General features: G+C 44.8%; 1 protein-coding gene across 5 annotated transcripts in view; it reads left to right on the forward strand.

The window, feature by feature from the left end:
* Nucleotides 1-10,311: 10,311 nt before the first annotated feature.
* LOC310760735 (maestro heat-like repeat-containing protein family member 2B) overlaps nucleotides 10,312-26,919 on the forward strand; it is a 91,878-nt gene continuing 75,270 nt past the window's right edge. For all 5 annotated transcript variants that reach the window (XM_083609832.1, XM_083609831.1, XM_083609834.1 and 2 more), the window contains exons 1-8: nucleotides 10,312-10,539; nucleotides 14,882-15,009; nucleotides 16,587-16,752; nucleotides 18,160-18,258; nucleotides 20,319-20,470; nucleotides 21,519-21,659; nucleotides 24,115-24,207; nucleotides 25,017-25,127. In XM_083609832.1, coding sequence (XP_083465958.1) covers nucleotides 10,506-10,539; nucleotides 14,882-15,009; nucleotides 16,587-16,752; nucleotides 18,160-18,258; nucleotides 20,319-20,470; nucleotides 21,519-21,659; nucleotides 24,115-24,207; nucleotides 25,017-25,127 — 924 coding nt within the window. In that variant the 5' untranslated portion in view covers nucleotides 10,312-10,505. The remainder of the gene's footprint in view (nucleotides 10,540-14,881; nucleotides 15,010-16,586; nucleotides 16,753-18,159; nucleotides 18,259-20,318; nucleotides 20,471-21,518; nucleotides 21,660-24,114; nucleotides 24,208-25,016; nucleotides 25,128-26,919) is intronic.

Raw genomic sequence — 26,919 nt, forward strand, 5'->3', positions numbered from 1 at the left:
ATGGAAACTCCGTTTGCCTTCCCGCCGGAGCGGTACCTATTTATCTACTTGCATTTTGATGTGCTTTCGAACTGCTAGGTTGGCAGGAGCAGGGACCGAGGAACAGGAGCTCACCCTGTCGCAGGGATTCGAACCGCCGACCTTCTGATCGGCAAGTCCTAGGCGCTGTGGTTTAACCCACAGCACCACCCGCGTCCCCTATTTGTGATAAGTTGTCTATTTTCAAGTTATGTGTTTATGATGACATGTTCGTATTGGATCAGGTTGTTATAAGGTTTACGGTCTTCATTGTTTCTGCAGCTTGTAAACCGCCCTGTTTATGGTAACATAGAAAGGCAACGTACAAATTAAAAGTGAAATGAAATGAAGAGGAATCACAATTACTCTATGATTCTATCAAAGTTTAGTATTCCTCCCCCGCACAGATTTTTAATGGTCCGCCTTGCACTCACCCAGCTAATTTAGACCAATGGTCCCAGTTTCTTAACAGCATACTTGCATTCCAAAGGGACTGAGCAGATCACCCAGCAAAGAGCGTTTCTTTACGGAATTGCAATATTTGTGGATGAACCCGCTTCCTCCAACATCCTTCGTCCTCTAGCTTACAGGAAGAGGAAAGCGCACGATGCGGGTGATGCAAGACGGGTCGACCGGCCGCTCATCTCCGAAGACCGAGGAAATCCCCATGTCTAAACATGGATCGTTAAACTGTAACATCTGGAAGGCAGGCGAGCTGTCCGCTGCAGAAGATCTCATCAAAGGACCTCGGATAACGTGCAAATGCGTCCCTGAGGGCCCTCTGGCCTTCCAGATCCTGCGCCACGAGACGCGTGATTTGGAGAGACGATAGCGCAGCCTCCCTCCATCTGCGGGGCTGACAAGGAGGCCTAGGGAGAGTATTACCGCAGAATTAACACACAGAGGCAAATGCAAAGTGAAGGGTTTGTCTTGGCCAGTGCGTGTGAGGCCGGTGATGTATCAGTTTGGGAAGTTACGATCCAAGTGGGGCCATGCATCAAATCCTGGGAACAATTTAACACAGTGTTTCTCAAACCCGGGTCTCCAGCTGTTTTTGGACTACAACTCCCATCATCCCTCGCTAGCAAGTCCTGTGGTCAGGGGTGATAGGAATTGTAGTCCCAAAACAGCTGGAGACCCAAGTTTGGGAAAACCCATGCAGTTTCAATGTAATGCATCCATTCTTCCTCCTCTCTAAAGTAGACCCATTCAAATTGATGGCCAGCTTAGGTCCACTAATTTCAGTTTTGATGCTTTTGAATTATGGTGCTGGAGGAGACTCTGAAGAGTCCCATGGACTGCAAGAAGTTGAAACCTATCCATTTTGAAGGAAATCAGCCCTGAGTGCTGACTGGAAGGACAGATCCTGAAGCTGAGGCTCCAAGACTTTGGCCACCTCATGAGAAGAGAAGACTCCCTGGAAAAGACCCCGATGTTGGGAAAGATGGAGGGCACAAGGAGAAGGGGACGACAGAGGACGAGATGGTTGGACACTGTTCTCGAAGCTACCAGCATGAGTTTGACCAAACTGTGGGAGGCAGTGGAAGACAGGAGTGCCTAGTGTGCTCTGGTCCATGGGGTCACGAAGAGTTGGACATGACTAAACGACTAAACAACAACAATTTCAATGGGTCTACCTTAAGGACAAACATAGTACTCTGAATACAACCCACTAAATATGCATTGACAAATAGCAATGACTGATGTCTGACACTGGCATTTTCCGTGGAGGGCACTGACTGTTACAAAATGTGTGGCTACAGAGCAAAATGGTTGTCTGGTTGCTCCTCAATGATAAACATTTGAATTTGGGCTGCAGAAAGGGTGCCTTTCAATAAGTTCAAATCTCCCGCTTCTATTTGAAATCCACATATTGGCATAAACCCTAAGAAATTGTCTTCTGTTTCTGGTGCCTTTGCAAAAGACAATAGAATTCCTCCACTCCCCCCCCCCCCCATTTTTTTTTGTTATAAATCTGTTAAATAAAGAAAATAAAAGCACACAAGGCTGGGTCCCGTTCAATCAGGAATCACATGGTGACTGGTATGATGTCACAATGTGACATGCTGATGTCACAAGAGGTCAGGGAATAGAAGTGTGCGAGTCAACACAAGTGACCAGATACTGGACTCAGCTACGCTAGTGAAGAAAAAGCGTTTTATATGCGTTATAACAATGTGACACCAGAGGGTGCTGTGGAGTTCCATCTTACGCCAACAGGATTTCCCACTGAGGTTTATAACACGTTTTCCTGAAACGCTTTTTTGATGTGTCTGGATCCAGCCTTGACTGAGGATGCTGTCGTCGAAGGCAACCGAGGGCATGTTAAAAGAATAACAATCTTTTTTCCTTGAGTGCACAAAAAGGAACCTACTAAGAGTTTTCCTGGATCAGGCCATTGGCCCATCTAGTCCAACATTCTGTTCTCACAGTGGCCAACCAGATGCCTGGGGGAAAACCACAAGCAGGTTTCGAACACAAGAGCATCTCTCCCCTTCTGTGGTTTCCAGCATTTGGTATTCAGAAGCCAACCGTGGAGGCAGAGGATAGCAGTCGTGGCTGGTAGCCATCAATAGCCCCCTCCTCCATGACTTTTTCTAATCCTTTAAAGACATCTAAGCTGGTGGCTGTCACTGCCATGTCCTCCAACATTTCTCAGTAGAAAAGTGGGATTTGTGTCAGCCTCCTCTGCTGCTGCCCCTTCCTGGAGGCTGCCCACTCTCTTCCAGTGCTGGATTTACGTATAAGCTAAAAAAGCTATATTATTATTATTATTATTATTATTATTATTATTATTATTATTTATTCCCCGCCCACTCTGGGCGGCTTCCAACAAAAATTAAAAACACATTAAAATGTCACACATTAAAAACTTCCCTAATCAGGGCTTCCTTCAGATGTCTTCTAAAAGTCTGGTAGTTGTTTTTCTCTTTGACATCAGTAGCTTAGGGCCCCACTCTCTTGGGGGCCCCCAAAAAAATTAAAGGAAAAAAAACCTGGATGTACATTTCCAAAATATAAGATAAAAAACAAATAAAATAAAACCTACATTCAGCAACAGTGTTTTGTCCTGTGTAGGCTCCTATGATGTCAGTCATGGGCCCCATTTGCTAGCCTGCTCCCTCAAATATCACTGGTTTGCTCCTTTCTATATATAGGGTGCCTATATTCTGCATGGACTGGTCGCATGGCAACATGTGCAAATGGCTTGAGATACCTATTAGGTCCATAAATCACCATATAGCATATATTCAACACAGAAAACTGCAACAATTTGTTGTTGACAGCTGGACATATAAAGGGCCCTATGACCTTCAGGAGCCTTAGGGCCTCATCAAACCTAAATCCGGCCCTGGCTCTCTTCCCTCCTCGCACCCTTCCTTCGCCTACGACACACCTCATGCCGCCAAGACAGCGGTGGCGGCTTTGGTGGCATAGCTGTCAACTTTCAGATTTGAAAATAAGGGATCAGCAGCCTCACCTGTCCCAGGGACAGTCTACGGAATATCTAACAATCCGGGATAGCAGCGGGAAGCAGTGGGAAACGGCGCTGGAATAAGGGAATTTCCCGCAAAAAAAAGGGAAGGTTGATAGCTGTGTTTGGTGGTGGCTGAGAGGGGCGGCAAGAGCGTTACTCATGTCCGCTGCCCTGCTCACAAATGCCTTCCCTGCGCATAAGAGTTCTGCTTTGCGCAAGCGCTGGCTCATCCTCCTCCCGTGTTTGGCGGCGCCGGCACCAGAGGGGGAGAACAGGACATTCCCGGATGAAATCAGAATCCGGGGGAAGCTTGTCTTGCAGTTGTATGTCAGTTTCTCCAATTCTGCATAGTTCATCAATTTCTCTTGCCACTGTTATTTTGTCGCGGTTTCCTCATTCTTCCATCCTTGTGCCATTAAGACTCTTGCCGCCGTTGTCGCATACATAAATAGATTCTTTATTTTCCTTGGCAGGTCTTTTCCTACGATCCCTAACAAAAATGCTTCTGGTTTTTTTTTTAACCAATGTTAATTTAAACATTTTCTTCAACTCATTATATATCATTTCCCAAAATTTTTAATTTCTCTACATTCCCACCACATATGGTAAAAAGTCCCTTCTTTTTCTTTACACTTCCAGCATACATTTGACCCGGTTTTGTACATTCTTGCAATCTGTACTGGTGTTATATATGTTATATACCATCTATACATCATTTTCATATAATTTTCTTGCAAAAGAGAACAGTCTGTAAATTTTAAATCTATTCTCCACAATTTCCCCCAGTCTTCAAATTGTATATTATGTCCTGAATTGGACTCCTTGGCAGGTTTTGAATAGACATACACAAATTTATTGTTTGTTAACATAATAGGCAGATAATTTAAGGATCTGTACAATTTTACAATAGGCAGAGAATAACATGTGTTGGAAAACCAGTGAGAGGAGCTGAAGGAAGTCTTGGAGGAGGGAGGGAGGGGGAGGGGAAAATGGGTGTGTGTGAAGGTGATAGTTTTTGATAATTTTTTATGTTGAAATTCTTAATGTTGTTGTTGTTGTTTAGTCGTTTAGTCGTGTCCGACTCTTCGTGACCTCCTGGACCAGAGCACACCAGGCCCTCCTGTCTTCCACTGCCTCCCACAGTTTGCTCAAACTCATGCTGGTAGCTTCGATGACACTGTCCAACCATCTCATCCTCCGTCATCCCCTTCTCCTTGTGCCCTCCATCTTTCCCAACATCAGGGTCTTTTCCAGGGAGTCTTCTCTTCTCCTGAGGTGGCCAAAGTCTTGGAGCCTCAGCTTCAGGATCTGTCCTTCCAGTGAGCACTCAGGGCTGATTTCTTTAAGAATGGAGAGTTTGGATTTTCTTGCTGTCCATGGGACTCTCATTCTTAATAAAATAATAAAATAATTCTTAATAAAAACTATTTTTTTTAAAAAAAAAGAAGAAGCCAGGGAAAGCTTCTGTAATTCCACAAATGTCCCGGGAAAACAGGGACACTTGACGGCTATGCACTGCCTCCTGGAAGAGCAAGGTGTTTTCAGGCCCTGTCAGAGAAGCTCACAGGAATCATCCCGTTAATTCCGCCTCCCTCCTGGCGCTTAAGAGAACTCCCTACCCTGAAGACGCAACCTCTGCGTCTTATTTGCGTCTCTCCATCTGCTTTCTCTCTCTTTGTGTGTGAGTGCACGTTCAGCGGCCCCCCAACTGCGCTCTTGAACCTTGGCGACCGGCCAGCGCAGGGCCCCCCCGCCCACTTTTTCACGTCTCGCTTCCAATTTCCATCTTATTAAAGACATGTCCTAACTTCAATGTGTGTAACATAAACAGTATCGCAAAGAGGAAGAATTAAAGCAGGCTGTCCCTGAGTGTAGCTGCGAGGGCTGGCGGAGGACGGGGGAGAGAGAGGAATTTCACCGCATGCTTATTTCATCTTGAGGGGGCGAGGGAAGGGGGGCTGCTTGATGCTCAGGCACAAGGTGAACCCCATGTTGCTTTTTCCACAACGCATTTTGGACCCCTTGGCTCGAGCCCCTCAGGAGTTTCCGACCGTGTTGTTCTTCTCGCCGAGTTTGTGATACCGTACCCCACTCCCGTCTATCTCCCGTAATCCTCTATGCCAAGCCCACCGCGTCCATCACGAGAGAAATTTGGAGCACTGCTGTGGCGGACATCTGGAGAAGGTTCGTTTGCTTGAAACCGTGAGCCTCTCTCTCTCCTTAATGCACCCCTGAGAAAGGGCCTGACGGGCCGCATACTTCTGCAAACCGTTCCCAGAAAGACCTAATTTCCTGGCGTCCCATGTGGTGTCAATAACAGAGCCCTGAGATGGAGCAGGCACTTATGAAATATTAAATCTCCGTTCGGGCTTTGCCCAAATTCAGACCACCTGTGAGCAAGTGGCCCGCTGCAAGGAGGACTCCAAACGTCGGAAACTTGGGGCATATGTGACCGATAAGGCATAATCAATATCTTTCGGAGAGTTTGGCACAAGAAAGGTCTTGACAGTAGTGTGTCAGGAATCTGGGGTAGGGGAGTGGCTGTGGAGTCCACGATTTGGTAGGGGGATGTTTCAGACACATTGCTCCATTATTATAAATCTTTTAAGGATTCAAACAGTATCGGGTCACGGAGATTATTAAATTTACTGTCCTTGGCTGCGAAGAGGTCTTTATTATTCATCCATCCGTCAAGGAGGGGACCAGGCATGGCTGACGTTTCGTGACATTTGAATTAGATCATGTTGGCCCACGCCAATGAAAACAGCCTCTCAGTGTTTTAATGTCATGATTTAATTCCTGCATTGATACTGGGAGGCAAAGGCGAGGAACCCAGTGGAAAGGCTTCAGTCAGGGCTGGGGGTGGGTACCTTAAATCACTCAGCTGCACACCCACCCTCACCCCGTCGGAGGGCAATATTACAGGACCGTCACATCTCAAGTAGGGGGGTTCTACATGCAGCAATGCTTTTACGTTGCCAGATCTCCCGTTTTTCTTTCTTTCTTTTAATGAAGTACGATAAATTTGGGAGCCTGCCTAAGCAAACAGAGAAACATCTGGGATCTTTTCTGCCGGCAAATGCTGGTGGACGCTTGACCTCAGAGTGGATTCCAAGATCCGAGTGTTAATTAGCAGCGCTGTTTTACGGCTTGCCAATGTTTGGACATCTGGGGTAGGGCACTTCCTGGAAGGTGGAGGAGTTGATGCCGCAGTTGGGGAAAAGCTTAAGTACCTGAGAAACGTTAGAGTGGAACTCTGCTTAGCTGCAAAGCTCACAAACGATTAAGGGACGTTGTTTCCCAGCCAGCTTTGCCACAAAAGGGATCAGACCAAGCTCAGATCAGCGTTCTGTCTCCGCCAGCATTCCGGTGTGCCTTTCTTTTAATATGCCATATTTTTCGCCCCATAAGACGCACTTTTTTCCTCCTATAAAGTAAGGGGAAATGTCTGTGTGTCTTATGGAGTGAATGCATGGTCCCTGGAGCCAAATTGCCCAGGGGCGAAAAGCAAATAATGCTTTTTTATATTTAGAAAGAGGGAAGGGGGTGTTGATACGAAGCTGCTGAGCAGCTGATTGGCAAGCGATCGGGAGGGAGATAAGGGACGCTAGCGATAAAGGAGGCTGCCTGGGAGGGGGGAGGTAAAGACAGCGAGGAGAGGAGAGGAGACAGGGATACTAAAACAAGCAATGAGGAGAGAAATTAGAAGGAGCAAAAAACTGCTCCAGCGAAGGAAAAGACGCTATTTTTGCAAACATGTTCCCTAACCTAATGCATTTTTCATGTTGTGTTCATGCTGTTGTTGTTTAGTCATTTAGTAGTGTCTGACCCTTCGTGACCCCCTGGACCAGAGCACGCCAGGCACTCCTGTCTTCCACTGCCTCCCGCAGTTGGGTCAAACTCATGCTGGTAGCTTCGAGAACACTGTCCAACCATCTCGTCCTCTGTCGTCCCCTTCTCCTTGTGCCCTCCATCTTTCCCAACATCAGGGTCTTTTCCAGGGAGGCTTCTCCGTGCGAACCAGGAAGTGACCTCTCTGGACAACGGAACAGCTCTTCTTTATCTTATATCTGCTGCTGAGATCTCCTGGGTGTTGTGGATGCCATTAGGCAGTTGAATGCGCATGTGTACTCTGTTTATTTGTTTCCCTCCCACCTCCCCTCTGTTTAGCCCTGGGTGCTGGCAACCCATGCTATGTCACTGGTTCATGCTGCAAAATTACTTTATACTTGTTTTTGCACACATCTTTGAGTTGGAGGAAGTATCATGAAATCTGGGAACGATGTTCCCGCTGTCAACGTGGGGCAAATTTGCGTCAAGCCCACCCTGAACCCCTCCACCAACCCCACTTGAACTGGGAAGACACTCAAGGGGCAAGGGAACCCTGTTTGTCATAATCCCAAATATTCCTGGTTTTGTTTTTGCACAGCTTTGTTGCACTGTAGTGCTGGAGTTCCCCTCCAGGTGGCAGTAACATGGTGGTGTTAGGGAAGAACAGCATCCCCAACATCACCATGCAGCAGAACAACATGTGTGGACTCTCCAGTAGAAATCCATCACCTGTTCATTATTACAGTGGTACCTCGGGTTACATACGCTTCAAGTTACAGACTCCGCTAACCTAGAAATAGTACCTCGGGTTAATAACTTTGCTTCAGGATGAGAACAGAAATCGTGCTCCGGTGGCACGGCAGCAGCAGGAGGCCCCATTAGCTAAAGTGGTGCTTCAGGTTAAGAACAGTTTCAGGTTAAGTACGGACCTCCGGAACGAATTAAGTACTTAACCCGAGGTACCACTGTATTACAGGGACGTGGGTGGCACTGTGGTCTAAACCACAGAGCCTAGGACTTGCTGATCAGAAGGTCGGTGGTTTGACGACGGGGTGAGCTCCCGTTGCTCGGTCCCAGCTCCTGCCAACCTAGCAGTTCCAAAGCATGTCAAAGTGCAAGTAGATAAATAGGTACCACTCCAGCGGGAAGGTAAACGGCATTTCCGTGCGCTGCTCTGGTTTGCCAGAAGTGGCTTAGTCATGCTGGCCACATGACCCAGAAGCTGTACACCGGTTCCCTTGGCCAATAAAGCGAGATGAGCGCCGCAACCCCAGAGTCGTCCGCGACTGGACCTAATGGTCGGCGTCTCTTTACCTTTACCTTTACCACTGTATTGCACTCAGTGACATGTTGCAGAAGATGCCTGCAGAAAAAACCACCCATCTGAAAACTTTTTCTGTTATTCAGTTAACACCATATAATTAACAAATTGTCCGTAAAACAATTACAATCTATAAAACACTGTTACTAAGCCGGCGACAAGAAACAACAACAATCACAGGCTAAACATCTCAGTTGCAGCATAAGGCATGATTAACAAATCATCAATAAAACATTTATAATCTAGAAAACAATATGAACAGAATAGCAGCTGAAAAATAAGCTGAACACTGTTTTGGTGTTCATATACTCTCTCTCTCTCCTCCCTTTTTGTAAAGGGAAATGTGAGGGCATTGGTATAAGCCACGTATGGGGAATCAGTGGCCTTCCGGGTGCTGGTAAACTACAACTCCCATCATCCCAGACCATCGGGAATGCTGGCTAGGGCTGATGGGGTTCAAGATATGGAATGTCAGAACTAATAATAATAATAATAATAATAATAATTTTATTATTTATACCCCACCCATGTGGCTGGGCTTCCCCAGCCACTCTGGGCGGCTTCCAAAAAAATATTAAAATACTGTAATACATCAAACATTAAAAGCTTCCCTAAACAGGGCTGCCTTCAGATGTCTTCTAAAAGTCTGCTAGTTGTTCTCTTTGACCTCTGGTGGGAGGGTGTTCCTCAGGGAGGGCGCCACTACCAAGAAGGCCCTCTGCCTGGTTCCCTGTAACTTGACTTCTCGCAGTGAGGGAACCGCCAGAAGGCCCTCGGAGCTGGACCTCAGCGTCCGGGCAGAACGATGGGGGTGGAGACACTCCTTCAGGAATACTGGGCTGAGGCTGTTTAGGGCTTTAAAGTTCAGCATTAACACCTTGAATTGTGCTCGGAAACATACTGGGAGCCAATGCAGGTCTTTCAAGACCGGTGTTATATGGTCTCGGCAGCCGCTCCCAGTCACCAGTCTAGCTGCCACATTCTGGATTAGTTGTAGTTTCCGGGTCACCTTCAAAGGTAGCCCCACATAGAGCGCATTGTAGTAGTCCAAGCGGGAGATAACCAGAGCATGCACCACTCTGGCGAGACAGTCTGTGGGCAGATAGGGTCTCAGCCTGTGTACCGGATGGAACTGATAAACAGCTGCCCTGGACACAGAATTGACCTGCGCCTGCGGTGGAGACGCTGCTTCAGATATACTGGACCAAGGCCGTTTAGGGCTTTAAAGGTCAACATCAACACTTTACCAGAGCTTGTAAACAGCTGCCCTGGACACAGAATTGACCTGCGCCTCCATGGACAGCTGTGAGTCCAAAATGACTCCCAGGCTGCGCATCTGGTCCTTCAGGGGCACAGTTACCCCATTCAGGACCAGGGAATCCTCCACACCTGCCCGCCTCCTGTCCCCCCAAAACAGTACTTCTGTCTTGTCAGGATTCAACCTCAATCTGTTAGCCGCCATCCATAACTTCGCCATAACTTTCCTGCTAGAGACACTGGTGTGTATATCCAAGGACACAGGGCTGATGTGCAGGTCTGAGGCAATAATCTCCAGGTCTTAATGGTGTCAACAATCCCCCATCGATTCCAGGACCGTCATTGGTCAGGTTGCTTTAGTAAAGTATGACACCATCACCACCCATATCACAATGGAATCCCCAGCTGTGTTTGCTTTCCACTCGGGCTGCAGTCCTGTGCACGTTTACTTGGGAGTAAGCCCCCTTCAACTCAGTGGGACTTACTTCCGAGTAAACATGCACGGGCTTGCCCTGTTACTTGGCTCCGAGTTCCTGGAAAAGCTGTGAGGCAGCCCTTTGGCCTGTGAACTGGTGTGATAGTTGACTGACGGCTTCTGTCATGGATGTATCTGGTGACTTAAAGACAATGAGAGGTAGGTGAGGCAGTCATTCTGAATTGATGTTGTTGTTGTTGTTTAGTCATTTAGTCGTGTCCAACTCTTTGTGACCCCCTGGACCAGAGCATGCCAGGCACTCCTGTCTTCCACTGCCTCCCGCAGTTTGGTCAAACTCATGTTTGTAGCTTCGAGAACACTGTCCCACCATCTCGTCCTCTGCCGTCCCCTTCTCCTTGTGCCCTCCATCTTTCCCAACATCAGGGTCTTTTCCAGGGAGTCTTCTCTTCTCATGAGGTGGCCAAAGTATTGGAGCCTCAGCTTCAGGATCTGTCCTTCCAGTGAGCACTCAGGGCCGATTTCCTTCAGAACAGATAGGTTTGATCTTCTTGCAGTCCATGGGACTCTCCAGAGTCTCCTCCAGCACCAGAATTCAAAAGCATCAATTCTTCTGCGATCCGCCTTCTTTATGGTCCAGCTATCACTTCCATACATCACTACTGGGAAAACCATAGCTTTTACTATACGGACCTTTGTTGGCAAGGTGATGTCTCTACTTTTGAATTAGCCTCCCCCAATTGGCCTACAATTCCCATCATTCCTACTTAGCACATCTTGATCCTTGAGGAATAGCAATATCCATTTTATAATAAATAATAATAATAATAATAATAATAATAATAATATATTATTTGTACCCTGCTCATCTGGCTGGGTTTCCCCAGCCACTCTGGGCGGCTTCCAACAAAGATGAAAAATACACTAAAATGACACTAAAATGTCACATATTAAAAACTTCCCTGAACAGGGCTGCCTTCAGATGTCTTCTGAATGTCAGGTAGTTGTTTATCGCTTTGACATCTGATGGGAGGGCGTTCCACAGGGCGGGCGCCACTACCGAGAAGGCCCTCTGCCTGGTTCCCTGTAACTTGGCCTCTCGCAGTGAGGGAACCGCCAGAAGGCCCTCGGAGCTGGACCTCAGTGTCCGGGCAGAACGATGGGGGAGGAGACGCTCCTTCAGGTATACTGGACCGAGGCCGTTTAGGGCTTTAAAGGTCAGCACCAACACTTTGAATTGTGCTCGGAAGCGTACTGGGAGCCAATGTAGGTCTTTCAAGACCGGTGTTATATGGTCTCGGCGGCCGCTCCCAGTCACCAGTCTAGCTGCCGCATTCTGGATTAGTTGTAGTTTCCGGGTCACCTTCAAAGGTAGCCCCACGTAGAGCGCATTGCAGTAGTCCAAGCGGGAGATAACCAGAGCATGCACCACTCTGGCGAGACAGTCCGCAGGCAGATAGGGTCTCAGCCTACGTACCAGATGGAGCTGGTAAACAGCTGCGCTGGATACAGATTTGACCTGTGCCTCCATGGACAGCTGTGAGTCCAAAATGACTCCCAGGCTGCGCACCTGGTCCTTCAGGGGCACAGTTACCCCATTTAGGACCAGGGAATCCTCCACACCTGCCCGCCTCCTGTCCCCCCAAAACAGTACTTCTGTCTTGTCAGGATTCAACCTCAATCTGTTAGCCGCTATCCATCCTCCAACCGCCTCCAGGCACTCACACAGGACCTTCACCGCCTTCACTGGTTCTGATTTAAAAGAGAGGTTTTGACAATCAGAATTATTTTCTTTTTTTAAAAAAAACACACCACACTTTACTTAATTCTTGCAAGAACAAAACAAGCAAGAACTTGTTATCACCGTAGAGCTTTCACCTGGAGAATGGCCCAGATTGTTACCTACTCACCATTTTACAATCCTTCCCCGACAAGAACTTTTAAACTACAAGTATCTGAGAAGGAAGGAGACATGTGGGGAGAGAGGAGGAATGAGCGAAACTGTCCGTTTCAATTTCACTCAGTTCCTCATTTCCCCTGTCTTCAGTTCTCTGCATTGCTGTCTCAGTTTGCAATTTATAAAGACCTTGTGAAACTGAATAGCTCAGCTGGTTAGAGTGAGGTGCTGAAAATGACAAGGTTGCAAGTTTGACAGCTGCATATCCCTGCATTGCTGGTGGTTGAATGATATGATCCTGAGTATCCCTCCTAACCCTACAATTCTATGATTCTATGAAAGCTCATCGTTTGTTTGTTGTTGTTGCAAATTTCTCCTAACATGCGCATTTTGCGTGCAATTTTGCAAAGCAATTTCCCCTAATATAATGCAATTTTTGATGTTATTTTTTAAAATTATTTTTTAAAAGATATTTATTGAAGTTTTACAAAAACGTAAGTTTACAAAAGATACAAAAAAAAGAACATAGAAAAATACATGAAAAAGAAAAAAGAGGAATAAAAATACAAAATACAAAAGACAAATAGCTAAAAAAGAATTAAAAACAAATCCGTTTTTTGTAACTTTGAACTCATTAGCTTATTTCCTTGGCCTCCTCACACCTCCCCTTTTTGTATTCCCATTTAAATAATCAAATCAGCAAATCCTTACCCTCTTTAGTTTATCTTAACTCTGTATCTTAACATATTATAACTCTATATTTTCATCCATTATCAATTCATTTTTGCATATTCTTATTAACTTTGTTGCTAATGCCACTTATTTTCAATCCAACATCATTTTAACATTCATTAATTTTACAGTATTTCTGAAGATAGTCTTTAAATTTCTTCCAGTCTTCTTCCACCAACTCTTCTCCCAGGTCTCGGATTCTGCCAGTCATTTCCGCCAATTCCATATAATCTGTCACCTTCATCTGCCACTCTTCCAGGGTGGGTAGCTCTTGTGTCTCAATTTTTGATGTTATTTTAAGTCATACTTCTGTGGAGACACTTTACCGTAGAATAATATTACCATACATGTTTCTTGTTTGGAGAACTCCACTGCGGATTTCGGAGAAGTGCAAATTCTGCAGAACGGTTGTGCATTGGTTCACATATAGTTTTGAACAAGTGAAAATTTGGTAGCTTCGTCTTTAAATGCAAAATAAATAGAACATTTCCCCCACTCCCAGGAGAGGACTGAAGACTGGGTATGCAGGATGACGTCAAACTAAATGTAACACTTGCAAACAGCTACATCTTGTTACAGCTTGGAGGGGGCATATTATTGTTTGGAGAGAGAAGAGTTTTTCATTCTCATAATGCTGACAGGCTTATTGGGAAATGATATAGAATGAAATGAAAAGGATGTTTAAAATAACGTTCGTAAAAAAAACCCCCAGAAGCTTTTCTCTTGAGAATTATAGGGACAGAACGACCTAAACTGTATAGAAACTTATTCATGTATGCTCCTACAGTGGCAAGAATGCTACTTGCCCAAAAATGGAAAGAAGCAGAAGTCCCAGCAAAGGAAGAATGGATACAAAAACTTATGGAATATGCAGAAATGGCAAAACTTACCAGAAGAATAAGAAACCAAGATAACAAACTTTTTATACAAGAATGGAAATGGTTTATTGAATATTTACAGATAAATTGTAAACAGATAACAACTTTGGCAGGATTATTGTAATAACCTGCAGTTTCACAAGAGCATATATTTAAAGAAGATGAATAAATGAGCAAATTAAGTTAATTAGGACAAAAAGGAGCAGTGGCGTAGCAAGGTCAGGTGGTACCCCATGAGGAAAATTTCTTGTCCCCCCCCCATTGAATATTTTTATTTTTGCCTGCAAAAATGGTTTGACTTTATTTCATATTTTTGGGGAGGGGAGCCAGAGTTGGTGAGCTTTATTGAGCTTATTTTGCAGTGATTGCATGCCTTGCGACAAGGAGTCTGCCTGCTGCCCTACAGCTAAGGTTGAGCCAACAGGTGGACTGTTTTGGAAGCCTGCGCTGTTAGTTTCTGCTCTTATCACTGTGCAGCTGCGTGGAGTCACAGGAGTCTGTTTACATTCCTGGGATTCCATACCATTGGAGTCTCATGGGAAAGGAGACGGGATGTGACGTTAGTGGTTTCCTGTTTCCTTTGTTCCTTTGTTCAGTTGCTCTCTGCTTTCATAGAGAGAGGATGTCTTTTCTGTTCTGCGTAGTTTAGAAATAAAACTCTTTACAGTGTAGCCAAACCTCTCGTCTCTTCCCTGTGCTGGGAACCCTGCTGGATAGAATGTGCTTGAGGCCTTATGAAAGGCTCAGGCCATTAAAAATGTTGGAGGCGATTTCAAAGGATCAGCTCAGAGGACGATGAGGCCTTATCGGCTTGGCCGAGCAGAGATTCCAAAGCATCTCTCACAGGCGTTGAGTGCCACACAGCATTTTGTCACCCCCCTCAGAGGTGACACCTGGGGCGAACCACACCCACCTTGCTTTGCCCTCAAAGCTTGAGGAAGAGGCACTTGTTGCATTCGTGGTTCTTCATAACCAGCAGATCAGATACGCACACCCATCAGTGACAACCAGTACAATGACCCGTGTTGCCTTTCAGAAATTTACAACTACATCTGCTGCAGTGCTGAGCAAAATGCTGACCTGACTGCCCAAAGTCTCATCCAATGGGCCGGACCACCGAACATTGATGCCGCCATTCATGTGTTGGTGGAGATGCTGAAGGAGGTAGGAATAGAATTGACATCATGTTTGGGTTGTATCAAAGCACTACTCAGAGCAGATGGACCAAAGGTAGCAGGGCGTGTCGAATTTTTAAACTTTCAAATTCCAAAAATGAGTGGTGCTTATAACACGGCATGGGAATTCAAAATATATTTTTGGTTGCATTAATATAATTTAGTTTTGCTTGGTAAGTAAAAGGTGTAAAATTGCATAGCATCATTTAAATGATTGCCAAGTACTTGCAGTTATTATTGATATTATTGTTTAGCATAACCTGACATTATTATTTAGCATATTATTATTTAGCATAACCTTCCAGTAGGCAAAATTAAAATTCTTTGGTTTTCCAAAAGCAGTTTTTTCTTCTTCATCAAAGTAGACGCACCAAGCTAAATATTGTCCAGGCACAAAAATAACAGCAGATTTGAATTCCTCACGCACACAAAATTATTTTTAAGGCCCCTCACTTTGCAAAAATTATGTTTCGCCGCCTTAAATGACATGCTCTACTAATGCAGTCAATTCCATTTATGTCAATGAGAACATTTGGAGTAGGATGAATGTTGACTGTAACTCTTTAATCTGAATATCCCCACAAGAATTTTCAGGGACCTTTCTGGTTAGTTAAGAGTGACTGTTGTACAAAATCCTGTTTCTTAGAGTAGGACTGCACATCTCAAAGAAGAGAAAATGGCAGCCTTGTGTCTGACTCCCTATCCCATCTAGTTAGGGCTACATTTGAGACCTTTTAGATTCTTCTTCTTCTTCTTTGGCGATCCCTCATAGCCAAGTAAGATTGTCTTCCATGAACACGGTCTTAGCAGTGTGTCCGTAAGTGACTGTAGAGGCCAATTCTGGATCCACACGTCCTTCCACAGTGGGGACATTGGTTTCCGGGCAGGAGTTGATCATGGTGTGGATTTCCCAGGCATGCCTTCCACTTAGCACATTTCTCCCTTGCGTCCTGAGTTCGAGTGTCTTCAAAGCCCATGACACCTTTCATAAAGGCTGTTCTCCAACTGGAGCGCTCGCAGGCCAGTGTTTCCCAATTGTCGGCGTTTATACTACATGAGAGAGCCTTTGAACCTCTTTGGTTGACCACCAGCACTACACTTTCCATTCTTAAGTTTGCAATAGAGTAGTTGCTTTGGAAGACGATCATCAGGCATCCACAAAACATGACCAGTCCAACGAAGTTGATGTTGAAGAATCCTTGCTTCAACACTGGTGATCTTTGCTTCTTCCAGTACACTGGTATTAGTTCGCCTGTCTTCCCAAGTGATGTGTAAAAATTTTCAGGGACACCGTTGATGGAATCTTTCAAGAAAAGGCGACTAAGGCGGGGTAGGAAAGGCCAGTCATGACTTAGTTGCAGTTCTTCAAACCTAGATTGTTCTTTGGGGATGTTGAAGAAAAAAATTAAGTGGCCAGCTCAGGTCATTGTCTTACACAGAAGCTTGTCTGAGAAGTTCAACAAGCTCCCCCATTAGATCCCAACCCTCACTGGGACAGAAGGCCAAGAACTGGGCAGCATAATCTAGACAGACCACCACAACCCACAAGACTTTCTGCTTCCTTAGAAAGATGCGTCTGGGAGAATCGTCCAGCAAGCCAATGATGTCCTCCTATCTCTGGCAAGCTCTCTTTTCAATGATGTGATGTACAGACTTCAAAAGAATGTCAAGACTGGGATCCTCCCTCACCACATGGTCTTCAGGACCCTGGGGAACCTGGCCTCCCGCTACGGTAGGGCTCCCTCCAGTTCTTCACTGTTGCATGTTCTCCCATTGAAGGGGAAAAGGGCTTGAATCCCATCTGAGATAGGATGCAAATTACATATGGGGTGTGGGGGGAAACACTGAGGACTAGTGATTTATTTATTTTTTTGTAATAATATTACAATACAATATAATATTGTAATAATCTTCTTTCCGTATAGTAAATTGCATTTGTTACTCAACAATTATATTTCAATTCAACAGAACTAGTGACTTCCCACTTGCCTGTCATCGCTGTTTATAACTCAAAATACATACAATTGCATTTTAGGGTTCCGTCTTAATTTTTTTCTTCTGTTTTCTTACACTTTAAACTCTGCTGCGGTCTTCGCATATGGGAAATAACTTTTTATACAGACAAGAAAAGAGTTTCCAGTCTTCTTTAAAAAGATTCTAAATTTGATAATACAAAAACCAAAAAATATAACCCAGAAACAATGGAAATGTTTAAATGATTATTTATGTAGACAAAGATTAAATGTGAGGTATTGGTTGTGTTTAGAATAAATTTATGAAAGATTTAGAAAACTTATTGATTAGAATATTTGTGTGAGATAGTATGGGAAAAATACGGAATAACAGATACAATCTTGTATATAGGAAGTGCAGTGTAAGCGATGGAAGTGAATCAATAAATTTTATTATTATTTTCATATTGAGATATTTGTAGAATAAATTTGGAAGAAATTCTTCCAACTTTACTTCTTCTTTTCTCTTTATTTTTTCTTCTTCTTTTTTCTTTTCTTCTTTTCTTCTTTTGTTCTTTTCTTCTTTTTTATATATGTGTGTGCTTATCCGAAATATGTATGTATGTATTTGCAATATTTTGAGTATATTTTGTAATAATTATGTTAAATAAATTAAATTAAAAAATAATAAATAAATTTGTATCTTCTATCAGCGCCGTCTATTTCACCCTCTCTGCATCTTCCAAGATTTCCATCAACCATTCTTCCTTTGGAAAGAGGGTTTTTCTCTCCCCCTTCCATAGGTGCTGGTTTCCTGGGCCCCCAGGTTCCCGAGCACCCACAAAATTCCCCATTAAGGAGCCAGGCACCTTCAAATTTCAGCGTAAAGACCGTTGAGGAAAAGTCACTTTAAATATGTTCTAAATTTTCTAAATTGTCAAAAGGATTTTTTTTTTTACTGAGGACTAGTGACTTGACAAAGCTGGTTCTGTTTAATTTCACCCAGGCCACGCTAGGGGATCTAACCTCAGGAAGGGCCACACTGCAACAGAAGATTGTGTGTTTGCATACCAAAACCAGCTGAAGTTCAGTCCCATATAGAAGCATCTGCCCAGAGTTCGTGATCCTAAATTGTAATAAATCATTACCACCCTCTAATGAAAGGTTGCTTGTGTCTCTTCACTCAGCACTCAGGTGTATCCCGTTTTTGTCACTGACCTGTGTGTATTTAAGGGTGATGATTAAGTGGCCCATGACTAGTCACATGAAAGAAGCAATATGTTACGGTGAGTTTCTTTTTCTTTTTTGGGCGGGGGGGGGAATGGAATATCATCATCTTCCTTCCATTCCAGTATAGCCCCTACAACTGCTAACTGTTCCTTAAAGACCATCATCTGTGCCATTCTCTGTGCGCCCCTTCCAAGAGAAGTTTGGAAGGCAATGAGACAACAGGGCCTATTTGGTGGTGGCCCCCTGATTGTAGAATGCTCTTTACAGGGCGGTTCGCCTGGCACCATTGTTGTGCTCCTTCCAGTGCCAGACTGTGGGGAAAATTCCCCTTCGTTCAAGACAGAAGCACTGTTTTTTGGGGAAAGGAGGCGAGTGGGTGTGGAGGACTCCCTGGTCCTGAATGGGGTAGCTGTGCCCCTGAAGGACCAGGTGCGTAGCCTGGGAGTCATTTTGGACTCACAGCTGTCCATGGAGGCGCAGGTCAATTCTGTGTCCAGGGCAGCTGTTTATCAGTTCCATCCGGTACACAGGCTGAGGCCCTATCTGCCCACAGACTGTCTCGCCAGAGTGGTGCATGCTCTGGTTATCTCCCGCTTGGACTACTACAATGCACTCTACGTGGGGCTACCTTTGAAGGTGACCCGGAAACTGCAACTAATCCAGAATGCGGCAGCTAGACTGGTGACTGGGAGCGGCCGCCGGGACCACATAACACCGGTCTTGAAAGACCTGCATTGGCTCCCAGTACGTTTCCGAGCACAATTCAAAGTGTTGGTGCTGACCTTTAAAGCCCTAAACGGCCTCGGTCCAGTATATCTGAAGGAGCGTCTCCACCCCCATCGTTCAGCCCAGACACTGAGGTCCAGCACTGAGGGCCTTCTGGCAGTTCCCTCACTGCAAGAAGCCAAGTTACCAGGCAGAGGGCCTTCTCAGTGGTGGCGCCCGCCCTGTGGAACGCCCTCCCACCAGATGTCAAAGAGAACAACAACTACCAGACTTTTAGAAGACATCTGAAGGCAGCCCTGTTCAGGGAAGCTTTTAATGTTTGATGCATTACTGTATTTTAATATTTGTTGGTATCTGCCCAGAGTGGGCGGGGTATAGATAATAAATTGTTGTTGTTCTTGTTTGCCCTCTCCCCAACCACCTTTGGCCAGCCCAGCACGTCACCATTTTTCATCCAACTACAGCCCATGAAATACAACTGACTCAACACCTTTTTCTTTTTGCTGTACATGTCAGAGTTGCTTTTCACTGTAACTGAAATATACTCAGAGTCGCACAGTGATTTCATGCTCTTTATTCAGCTCATAGTGGTGAGGAGGAATGAATGAAAGTCCCCTCAAAGTATCTGCTTTATATACATTATTTACACAATGGGCTGCACATGATTGGCTAATTCCGGAATTCTACTGTAAGCCAATCAAGTTGTGGATTCACTTCTATCTGGAGCATGATTGGGTGGTTCCTGCCAACCAATCATACTGCTGCATTGTTCTAGGACCAATCAGACTGCTGCATTCTGAATCCTATTGTTCTAGGGCCAATCAGACTGCTGCAGTTTGGATCCTATTCAACTCAGTACATAACAGTAACAGTCAGCCATTAGTTTCCCATTTGACTGGTTCTTGCCAATCTTGTGATCAGGTCCCATTGTTATGCCGGTGACACGGGTCTGCGTAATAACAGGCCTAACAGTATTTCCGCCTCAAGACAAATACAGTGGTACCTCAGGTTACATACGCTTCAGGTTACATACGCTTCAGGTTACAGACTCCGCTAACCCAGAAATAGTGCTTCAGGTTAAGAACTTTGCTTCAGGATAAGAACAGAAATTGTGCTCCAGCAGTGTGGCAGCAGCAGGAGGCCCCCATTAGCTAAAGTGGTGCTTCAGGTTAAGAACAGTTTCAGGTTAAGAACGGACCTCCGGAACGAATTAAGTACTTAACCCGAGGCACCACTGTATTTTTTTAACCCCACTCCTAGGAATTGGGATAGAGCGAAGGGTCAGTCTTCCATTGTGGCCAAGTGCGGACCCACAACCTCCGACTTTCGATTGTTTCAGTGCCAAGCAATCGCTTCTCAGACGCTTTCTCTCTCTTTCTCACTCATTCAGTTATGGAACATTTCTGTGCGGCAATAAACTATTACTACAAAAACTGGAGAGTGTGTTCATTCCCAAGAGAGACAGAAGCTCAGCTTTGCAGCCCCGTCATTCCCATCTATCAACGCTTGGCTGGCGATTGGCTGAATGACGAGGAACCGAAGGTGAGAACCAGGAAAGTTTCATCTTATCACAGCCGCGCCCAAAGCAGGGAGTAGCTCCCCTTCCGGGCCGATGGGATTAGCTTGGGGGGGGGGGCGCTAAGCAGCTAGGGGGCAGCAGGGGGCGCTGGAGGTATAAATGAACTGTCAGACTTTGCAAAGCTGGTACCCCTGGCTCAAGTTCATCAATTCTGTTGAATTAATTGTTTTTAATACTCGATTGGGAGCCGCCCAGAGTGGCTGTGGAAACTCAGCCAGATGGGCACAGTATAAATAATAAAAAAGGTAAAGGGAAAGGGACCCCTACCATTAGGTCCAGTCGTGACCGACTCTGGGGTTGCGGCGCTCATCTCGCTTTATTGGCCGAGGGAGCCGGCGTACAGCTTCCGGGTCATGTGGCCAGCATGACTAGTCACTTCTGGCGAACCAGAGCAGCGCACGGAAATGCCGTTTACCTTCCCGCCAGAGTGGTACCTATTTATCTACTTACACTTTGACGTGCTTTCGAACTGCTAGGTTGGCAGGAGCAGGGACCGAGCAACAGGAGCTCACCCCATCGCAGGGATTCAAACCGCCGACCTTCTGATCAGCAAGTCCTAGGCTCTGTGGTTTAACCCACAGCGCCACCCGTGTCCCGCATACATAAATTATTATTATTAATTAAACTAAATCGTCGCCATTGGGTTTTGAATAAATGTGTACATCGCCCTTCATGCATGGATCTCAGGGCGGTTCGCAACATTGCAATACAAGACAGCTGCTCCAGACAGACCCTGTGGTCAATGGTTATCAAAAGCCACTGAGAAGTCAAGGAGAATTAACAGGGACACATTGCCCCTATGTCTCTCCTGGAAAAGGTTGTCATACACAGTGAAAGCAGTTTCTGTGCCAAAAATCGGGCCCAAACCCCCACATGATATGGATCTAGAAAATCAGTTTCCTCCAAGAGCACCTTGATCTGGTCTGTGACCACCCACTGGAGAACCTTTGCACTGGTTTGAAAGCAACACTCAGGTCCACGGAAAACCTTTCCATGTGTGTCTTTTTGCAGGTGAAGGAAGCCTTGATGAAAGCTCAGTGGCCCATGCTAGGAGCTCTGGTCCGCTGCAGAACGAAGCAAGATGAGATCATCAGGAAGATCCCACAAGTCCTCCGAGATAGCAAGATTTTGGATTCTTTCCTCATTGCCAAAGTAAAGGGATATTTATATATATAAAGAAAACACAACCAATTTTATAAGTTGTGCGTCTTTGCTTTTCAATTTGTGTTATTTTATGCACTGTGACTTACTGTTATTTTTATCAGTTACATTTTAGGAATTATTTATTGTAATCGCTAAGAGTGAATTTCTGTTTAAGTATTATTATTTGCTGATATGTAATTTTATTGCGCACTATTGTATCCTAATGGATTATTGAGTATTACATTATTTGATATAAGTCGTTTTTTAAAAAGTTATGTTTTTATTATGACATGTTTGAATTGGATCAGATTGTTATAAAGTGTGTGATCTTTTTTGTTTCTTCAGCTTGTATTTTTTTTAAATAATTGTTTTCCGGTTTTACATAAAGGTTGTACACAACAAACATAACAATTCTAAAAATGAATAAGGTTCCTTCGAATCTTCAGACCTCCTTCCCTCCCTCCATGGATTCCATTTCTTAAAAAAAATAAAATCTGCATCTTATACGGTAATCTATCTATTATATAATCATAGTATCCAAAATTCATGTTACGTTGTGTCCTTGTATTCCTGCCAATGATTTCAACAGTGGTCTCTCAAATATGTTAAAAATTTATTCCAGTCTTTTAAAAAATACTTTTTCCCCCAAAATTTTTTATTAGTTTTCACAATACTATAAACAAACAAACAAACAAACAAGACAAACAAACATAAATCATAGCCTTCTTGAAAATTACAGTTATTAGCTTTGTTAGGTGACTTCCTCGCTTCCCTTCGGTTGAATTTAATTGCATGTCCTTTTAACGGTTTTCCAAATCCCAATTTTTATAAAATTTAACTTAAGCATTAACATCCTTAGATCTTCACCTTATGGAATTAAACATATTAATTCATCACTTAACATAAATAAAATCCTTAGCCCATTAGATATCTGCAAGCTATTTTCAGTCAGTTTAACTTAACAAATTTAACTAAATAATCATTCAATTTATTCCACTCTTCCTGACACTCCTCCTCCTCCTGGTAGTGGACTCTTCCGGTCAGGTCGGCTAGCTCCGAAAAATCCATCGTCTTCATCTGTCATTCTTCTATTGTTGGTAATTCTTGGATTTTCCACTTTTTAGCTAACAAAATACGAGCAGCAGTTGTGGCATACAAAAATAATTTAACATCTTTCTTGGGCAATTCCAAACCTAGTCTTTTAAAAAAATACTTGGTGTTCCTGGTTTCTGATCTTTCCCGTCAATCTCGCCATTTCTGCATATTCCACCAGCTTGGTCTGCCCCTCTTCTCTTTCGTACTTCTTTTTCCCATCTCTGAGCTAGAAGCATCCTTGCTGCTGCAATTGCATACATAAGCAGTCTTTTGTTTTCTTTTGGTAGTTCAGCGCCTATAATACCTAACAAAAAAGCCTCTGGGGTTTTTTTTTAAAACAAAAGCTATCTTAAACATTGTTTTCCTAACCCACTTTAATAATAATAATAATAATAATAATAATAATAATAATAATAATAATACATTTTTATTTATACCCCGCCCTCCCTGGCCAGAGCCGGGCCCAGGGTGGCTATCACCAGTAAAATTACAATAAAAACATAATGGGGGGGTGTGTGGAACAAATTTAAAACACAGGTTAAAATGCAATTTAAAATGCAGCTTCATTTTAATAATAGCCCATAGATCAAAACCATAAGGGGAGGGAAACATAAGGGTCAGACTGAGTCCAAACCAAAGGCCAGGTGGAACAGCTCTGTCTTGCAGGCCCTGCGGAAAGATGTCAAGTCCCGCAGGACCCTGGTCTCTTGTGACAGAGCGTTCCACCAATTTTACTGGTGTTAGCCGCCCTGAAGATGGCTGCGTGACTCGGCTCTTTTATGGGGTGAGCCAGAGTCATGCCCATCTTCCTGGTCACAAGCAGGAGGAGGATGCTCCAGACCAGTGGAAGAGGAAGTTATACTGGCTGGAGTAACATCTCCCTGCCTGTGTCCAATTTAAGAAAACAAGGAATGTTGTATTTGACTGCGCCAATGGATAGGTAAAGGTAAAGGGACCCCTGACCATTATGTCCAGTAGTGACCGACTCTGGGGTTGCGGCACTCATCTCGCTTTATTGGCCGAGGGAGCCGGCGTACAGCTTCTGGGTCATGTGGCCATCATGACTGAGCCGCTTCTGGCAAACCAGAGCAGCACACGGAAACGCCGTTTACCTTCCCGCTGGAGAGGTACCTATTTATCTACTTGCAATTTGACGTGCTTTCGAACTGCTAGGTTGGCAGGAGCAGGGACCGAGCAACGGGAGCTCACTCCGTTGTGGGGATTCGAACCGCCAACCTTTGATCGGCAAGCCCTAGGCACTGAGGTTTAACCCACAACGCCACCCACTTCCGCGCCACAATTACAAATGTGGCCATGCCACAGATGTTTATAAGGGCATGAACTGATTCTTTTTCTTTTTCTTTTTTAGAGGCTTAATATTTTTTTGGATGTCTGCGAGGAGTACAAACCCCCAATCCCAAAGAAGATATCCCAGGCAGTTTGTGACTTTGTATTCAAGCAGGTAAGACATCAGGGAAGCTGGTGGTTTTTCGGATCCAAGTGACCTTTGTAAACGTTAGCGCCGCAGGCCCAGGTCAAGGGAGACGTCGTCAATCGTGTCACCTTTGGAAATGACCTGGGTGCGCTGTACACTTGTCGTTTGTGCAAAGGGCAGCTCCTGGGTGGTGTGAGCCAATTTTACCCCTACCAGAGAGACCTCAGAAGAGTCAACATGGCCTCCAGTTCCATGGGTTGACAGCCCAAGAACTGCCTCTACTGGGAACCTCTCAGCCAACATGGTAAAATTAGCACCAGAGTCCAATAAAGCGAGATGAGCGCCGCAACCCCAGAGTCAGCCACGACTGGACCTAATGGTTAGGGGTCCCTTTACCTTTACCTTTACCTTTAGGGACGCGGGTGACGCTGCGAGTTAAACCACAGAGCCTAGGACTTGCCAATCAGAAGGTTGGCGGTTCGAATCCCCGCAATGGAGTGAGCTCCTGTTGCTCAGTCCCTGCTCCTGCCAACCTAGCAGTTCGAAAGCACGTCAAAGTGCAAGTAGATCAATAGGTACCACTCCGGCGGGAAGGTAAACGGCGTTTCCGTGCGCTGCTCTGGTTTGCCAGAAGCGGCTTAGTCCTGCTGGCCACATGACCCGGAAGCTGTACGCAGGCTCCCTTGGCCAATAAAGCGAGATGAGCGCCACAACCACAGAGTCGGCCATGACTGGACCTAATGGTCAGGGGTCCCTTTACCTTTACCGTGCTGGCAATGCGAGCTGGGGATGGTTTCAAAGCAACCTAGGTACCGACGTTTCTTGATCTCTTCCAGGTTGTCCCTCGCAGTACTTCAGGGCAACAAAAGATAATGGAAAGGTTCAAGCACCAACGGTTCACAGTGGAAAGACAGAGCCAAGAAGGGGAATCATTCCCGTGTCATCTGGTAGCTTTCATAAGAATCTGCTTTATCCTGAGTTAGCTCACTGGTCCATCTAGCTCAGTATTAGCTGATGGCAGGTCTCCAGGGTTTCAGATAGGGCTCCCCCAATTTGTCTTTACTTTCTTTGCTTTTCTTCAATTCTACCTGAAGGTGCTGAGGACTGCAGTGGAGCTGTCCTTGAAACTGACCTAGAAAGTCCAGCGGGTGCAGAATGCCGCAGCGAGACTCCTTACTGGGTCTTCGCTGCAAGATCACATTCATCCGGTGCTATACCAACTGCACTGGCTCCCAGTAGAGTACAGGATCAGGTTCAAGGTGCTGGTTTTAACCTTTAAAGCCCTATACGGCCTAGGACCCTCGTACCTACGGGACCGCCTCTCCTGGTATGCCCCGCAGAGGACCTTACAGTCTTCAAATAAAAACATCTTGGAGGTCCCGGGCCACAGGGAGGTTAGGCTGGCCTCAACCAGAGCCAGGACTTTTTCGGCTGTGGCCCCGACTTGGTGGAATGCTCTGTCACAAGAGATTAGGGCCCTGCGGGAATTGACATCTTTCCACAGGGCCTGCAAGACGGAGCTGTTCCACCAGGCCTTTGGCCAAGGCACAGTCTGACTCCCTCTCTTCTTCTGTAATCCTCATAGAACTCTAGCCCAATGGTTGCCATTAATTTGACTCTGAATTGATTTTAGAATGAATTGATTTTAGACTGTATTTCAATTAATTGATTGTGATTTTATGTAAACTGTGTTATTTTTACTGTTGTTAGCCGCTGTGAGCTCAGCTTTGGCTGGGAGGGCGGCATATAAATAAATAATAATAATAATAATAATAATAATAATAATAATAATAATTATTATTATTATTATTATTATTATGATGTGAGGGCCTTCCTTTGTATGCACAGCAGATGCTCTGCCACTGAATTTTGGCCCTCCCCCTATTTTGTTGCTATTTATTTATTTTATTAATTAATGGGCTTTTAGACCTTTTTTTAAAAAAAAGTCATGCATATTGAAAGGAGCTTTTGCAGGAGATACAAAAGCGATTCAACACTGTAAGAACACACACACACACACAACACATTTAAATAAAACAGCAACAGCGCAGTAACCAAAGGTAACAGGAACTAATGCTAGTGATCAGCTTGAATGATAAGTTTTTAGAAGCACCCCATTGTTGGTGCCTGTCTGATTTCAACATCCCACGTGGCAGGTGCCACAGCCAAGAAGGCCCTGCTCCATATCTCCACCAAACAGAGCTCTGCACAAATTCTTATTCTTATTATTTTTATACCCCACCCATCTGGGTGGCTTTGCCCAGCTACTCTGGGCAGCTTACAGCACATTAAAAAACATAGTAAAAGGTCAAACATTGAAAAAACTTCCTGATGCAGGGCTGCCTTCTGATGTCTTCTAGATAGTGATAGTAACAATAGCTGCAGCTGCCAAACCAAACCTAAGGGCATGGGTAGGCAAACTAAGGCCCGGGGGCCAGATCCGGCCCAATTGCCTTCTAAATCCGGCCAGCGGACGGTCCGGGAATCAGCGTATTTTTACATGAGTAGAATGTGTCTAATAATAATAATAATCATAATCATAATAATTTATTATTTATACCCTGCCCATCTGGCTGGGTTTCCTCAGCCACTCTGGGCGGCTTCCAACAGAAAACTAAAATACAATAACCTATTAAACATTAACAGCTTCCCTAAAGAGGGCTGCCTTCAGATGTCTTCTAAAAGTATGGTAGTTGTTGTTCTCTTTGACATCTGAAGGGAGGGTGTTCCACAGGGCGG

The sequence above is a fragment of the Podarcis filfolensis genome (assembly GCF_964270895.1).
Source record: "Podarcis filfolensis genome assembly, chromosome: 1".
Lineage (NCBI taxonomy): Eukaryota > Metazoa > Chordata > Lepidosauria > Squamata > Lacertidae > Podarcis > Podarcis filfolensis.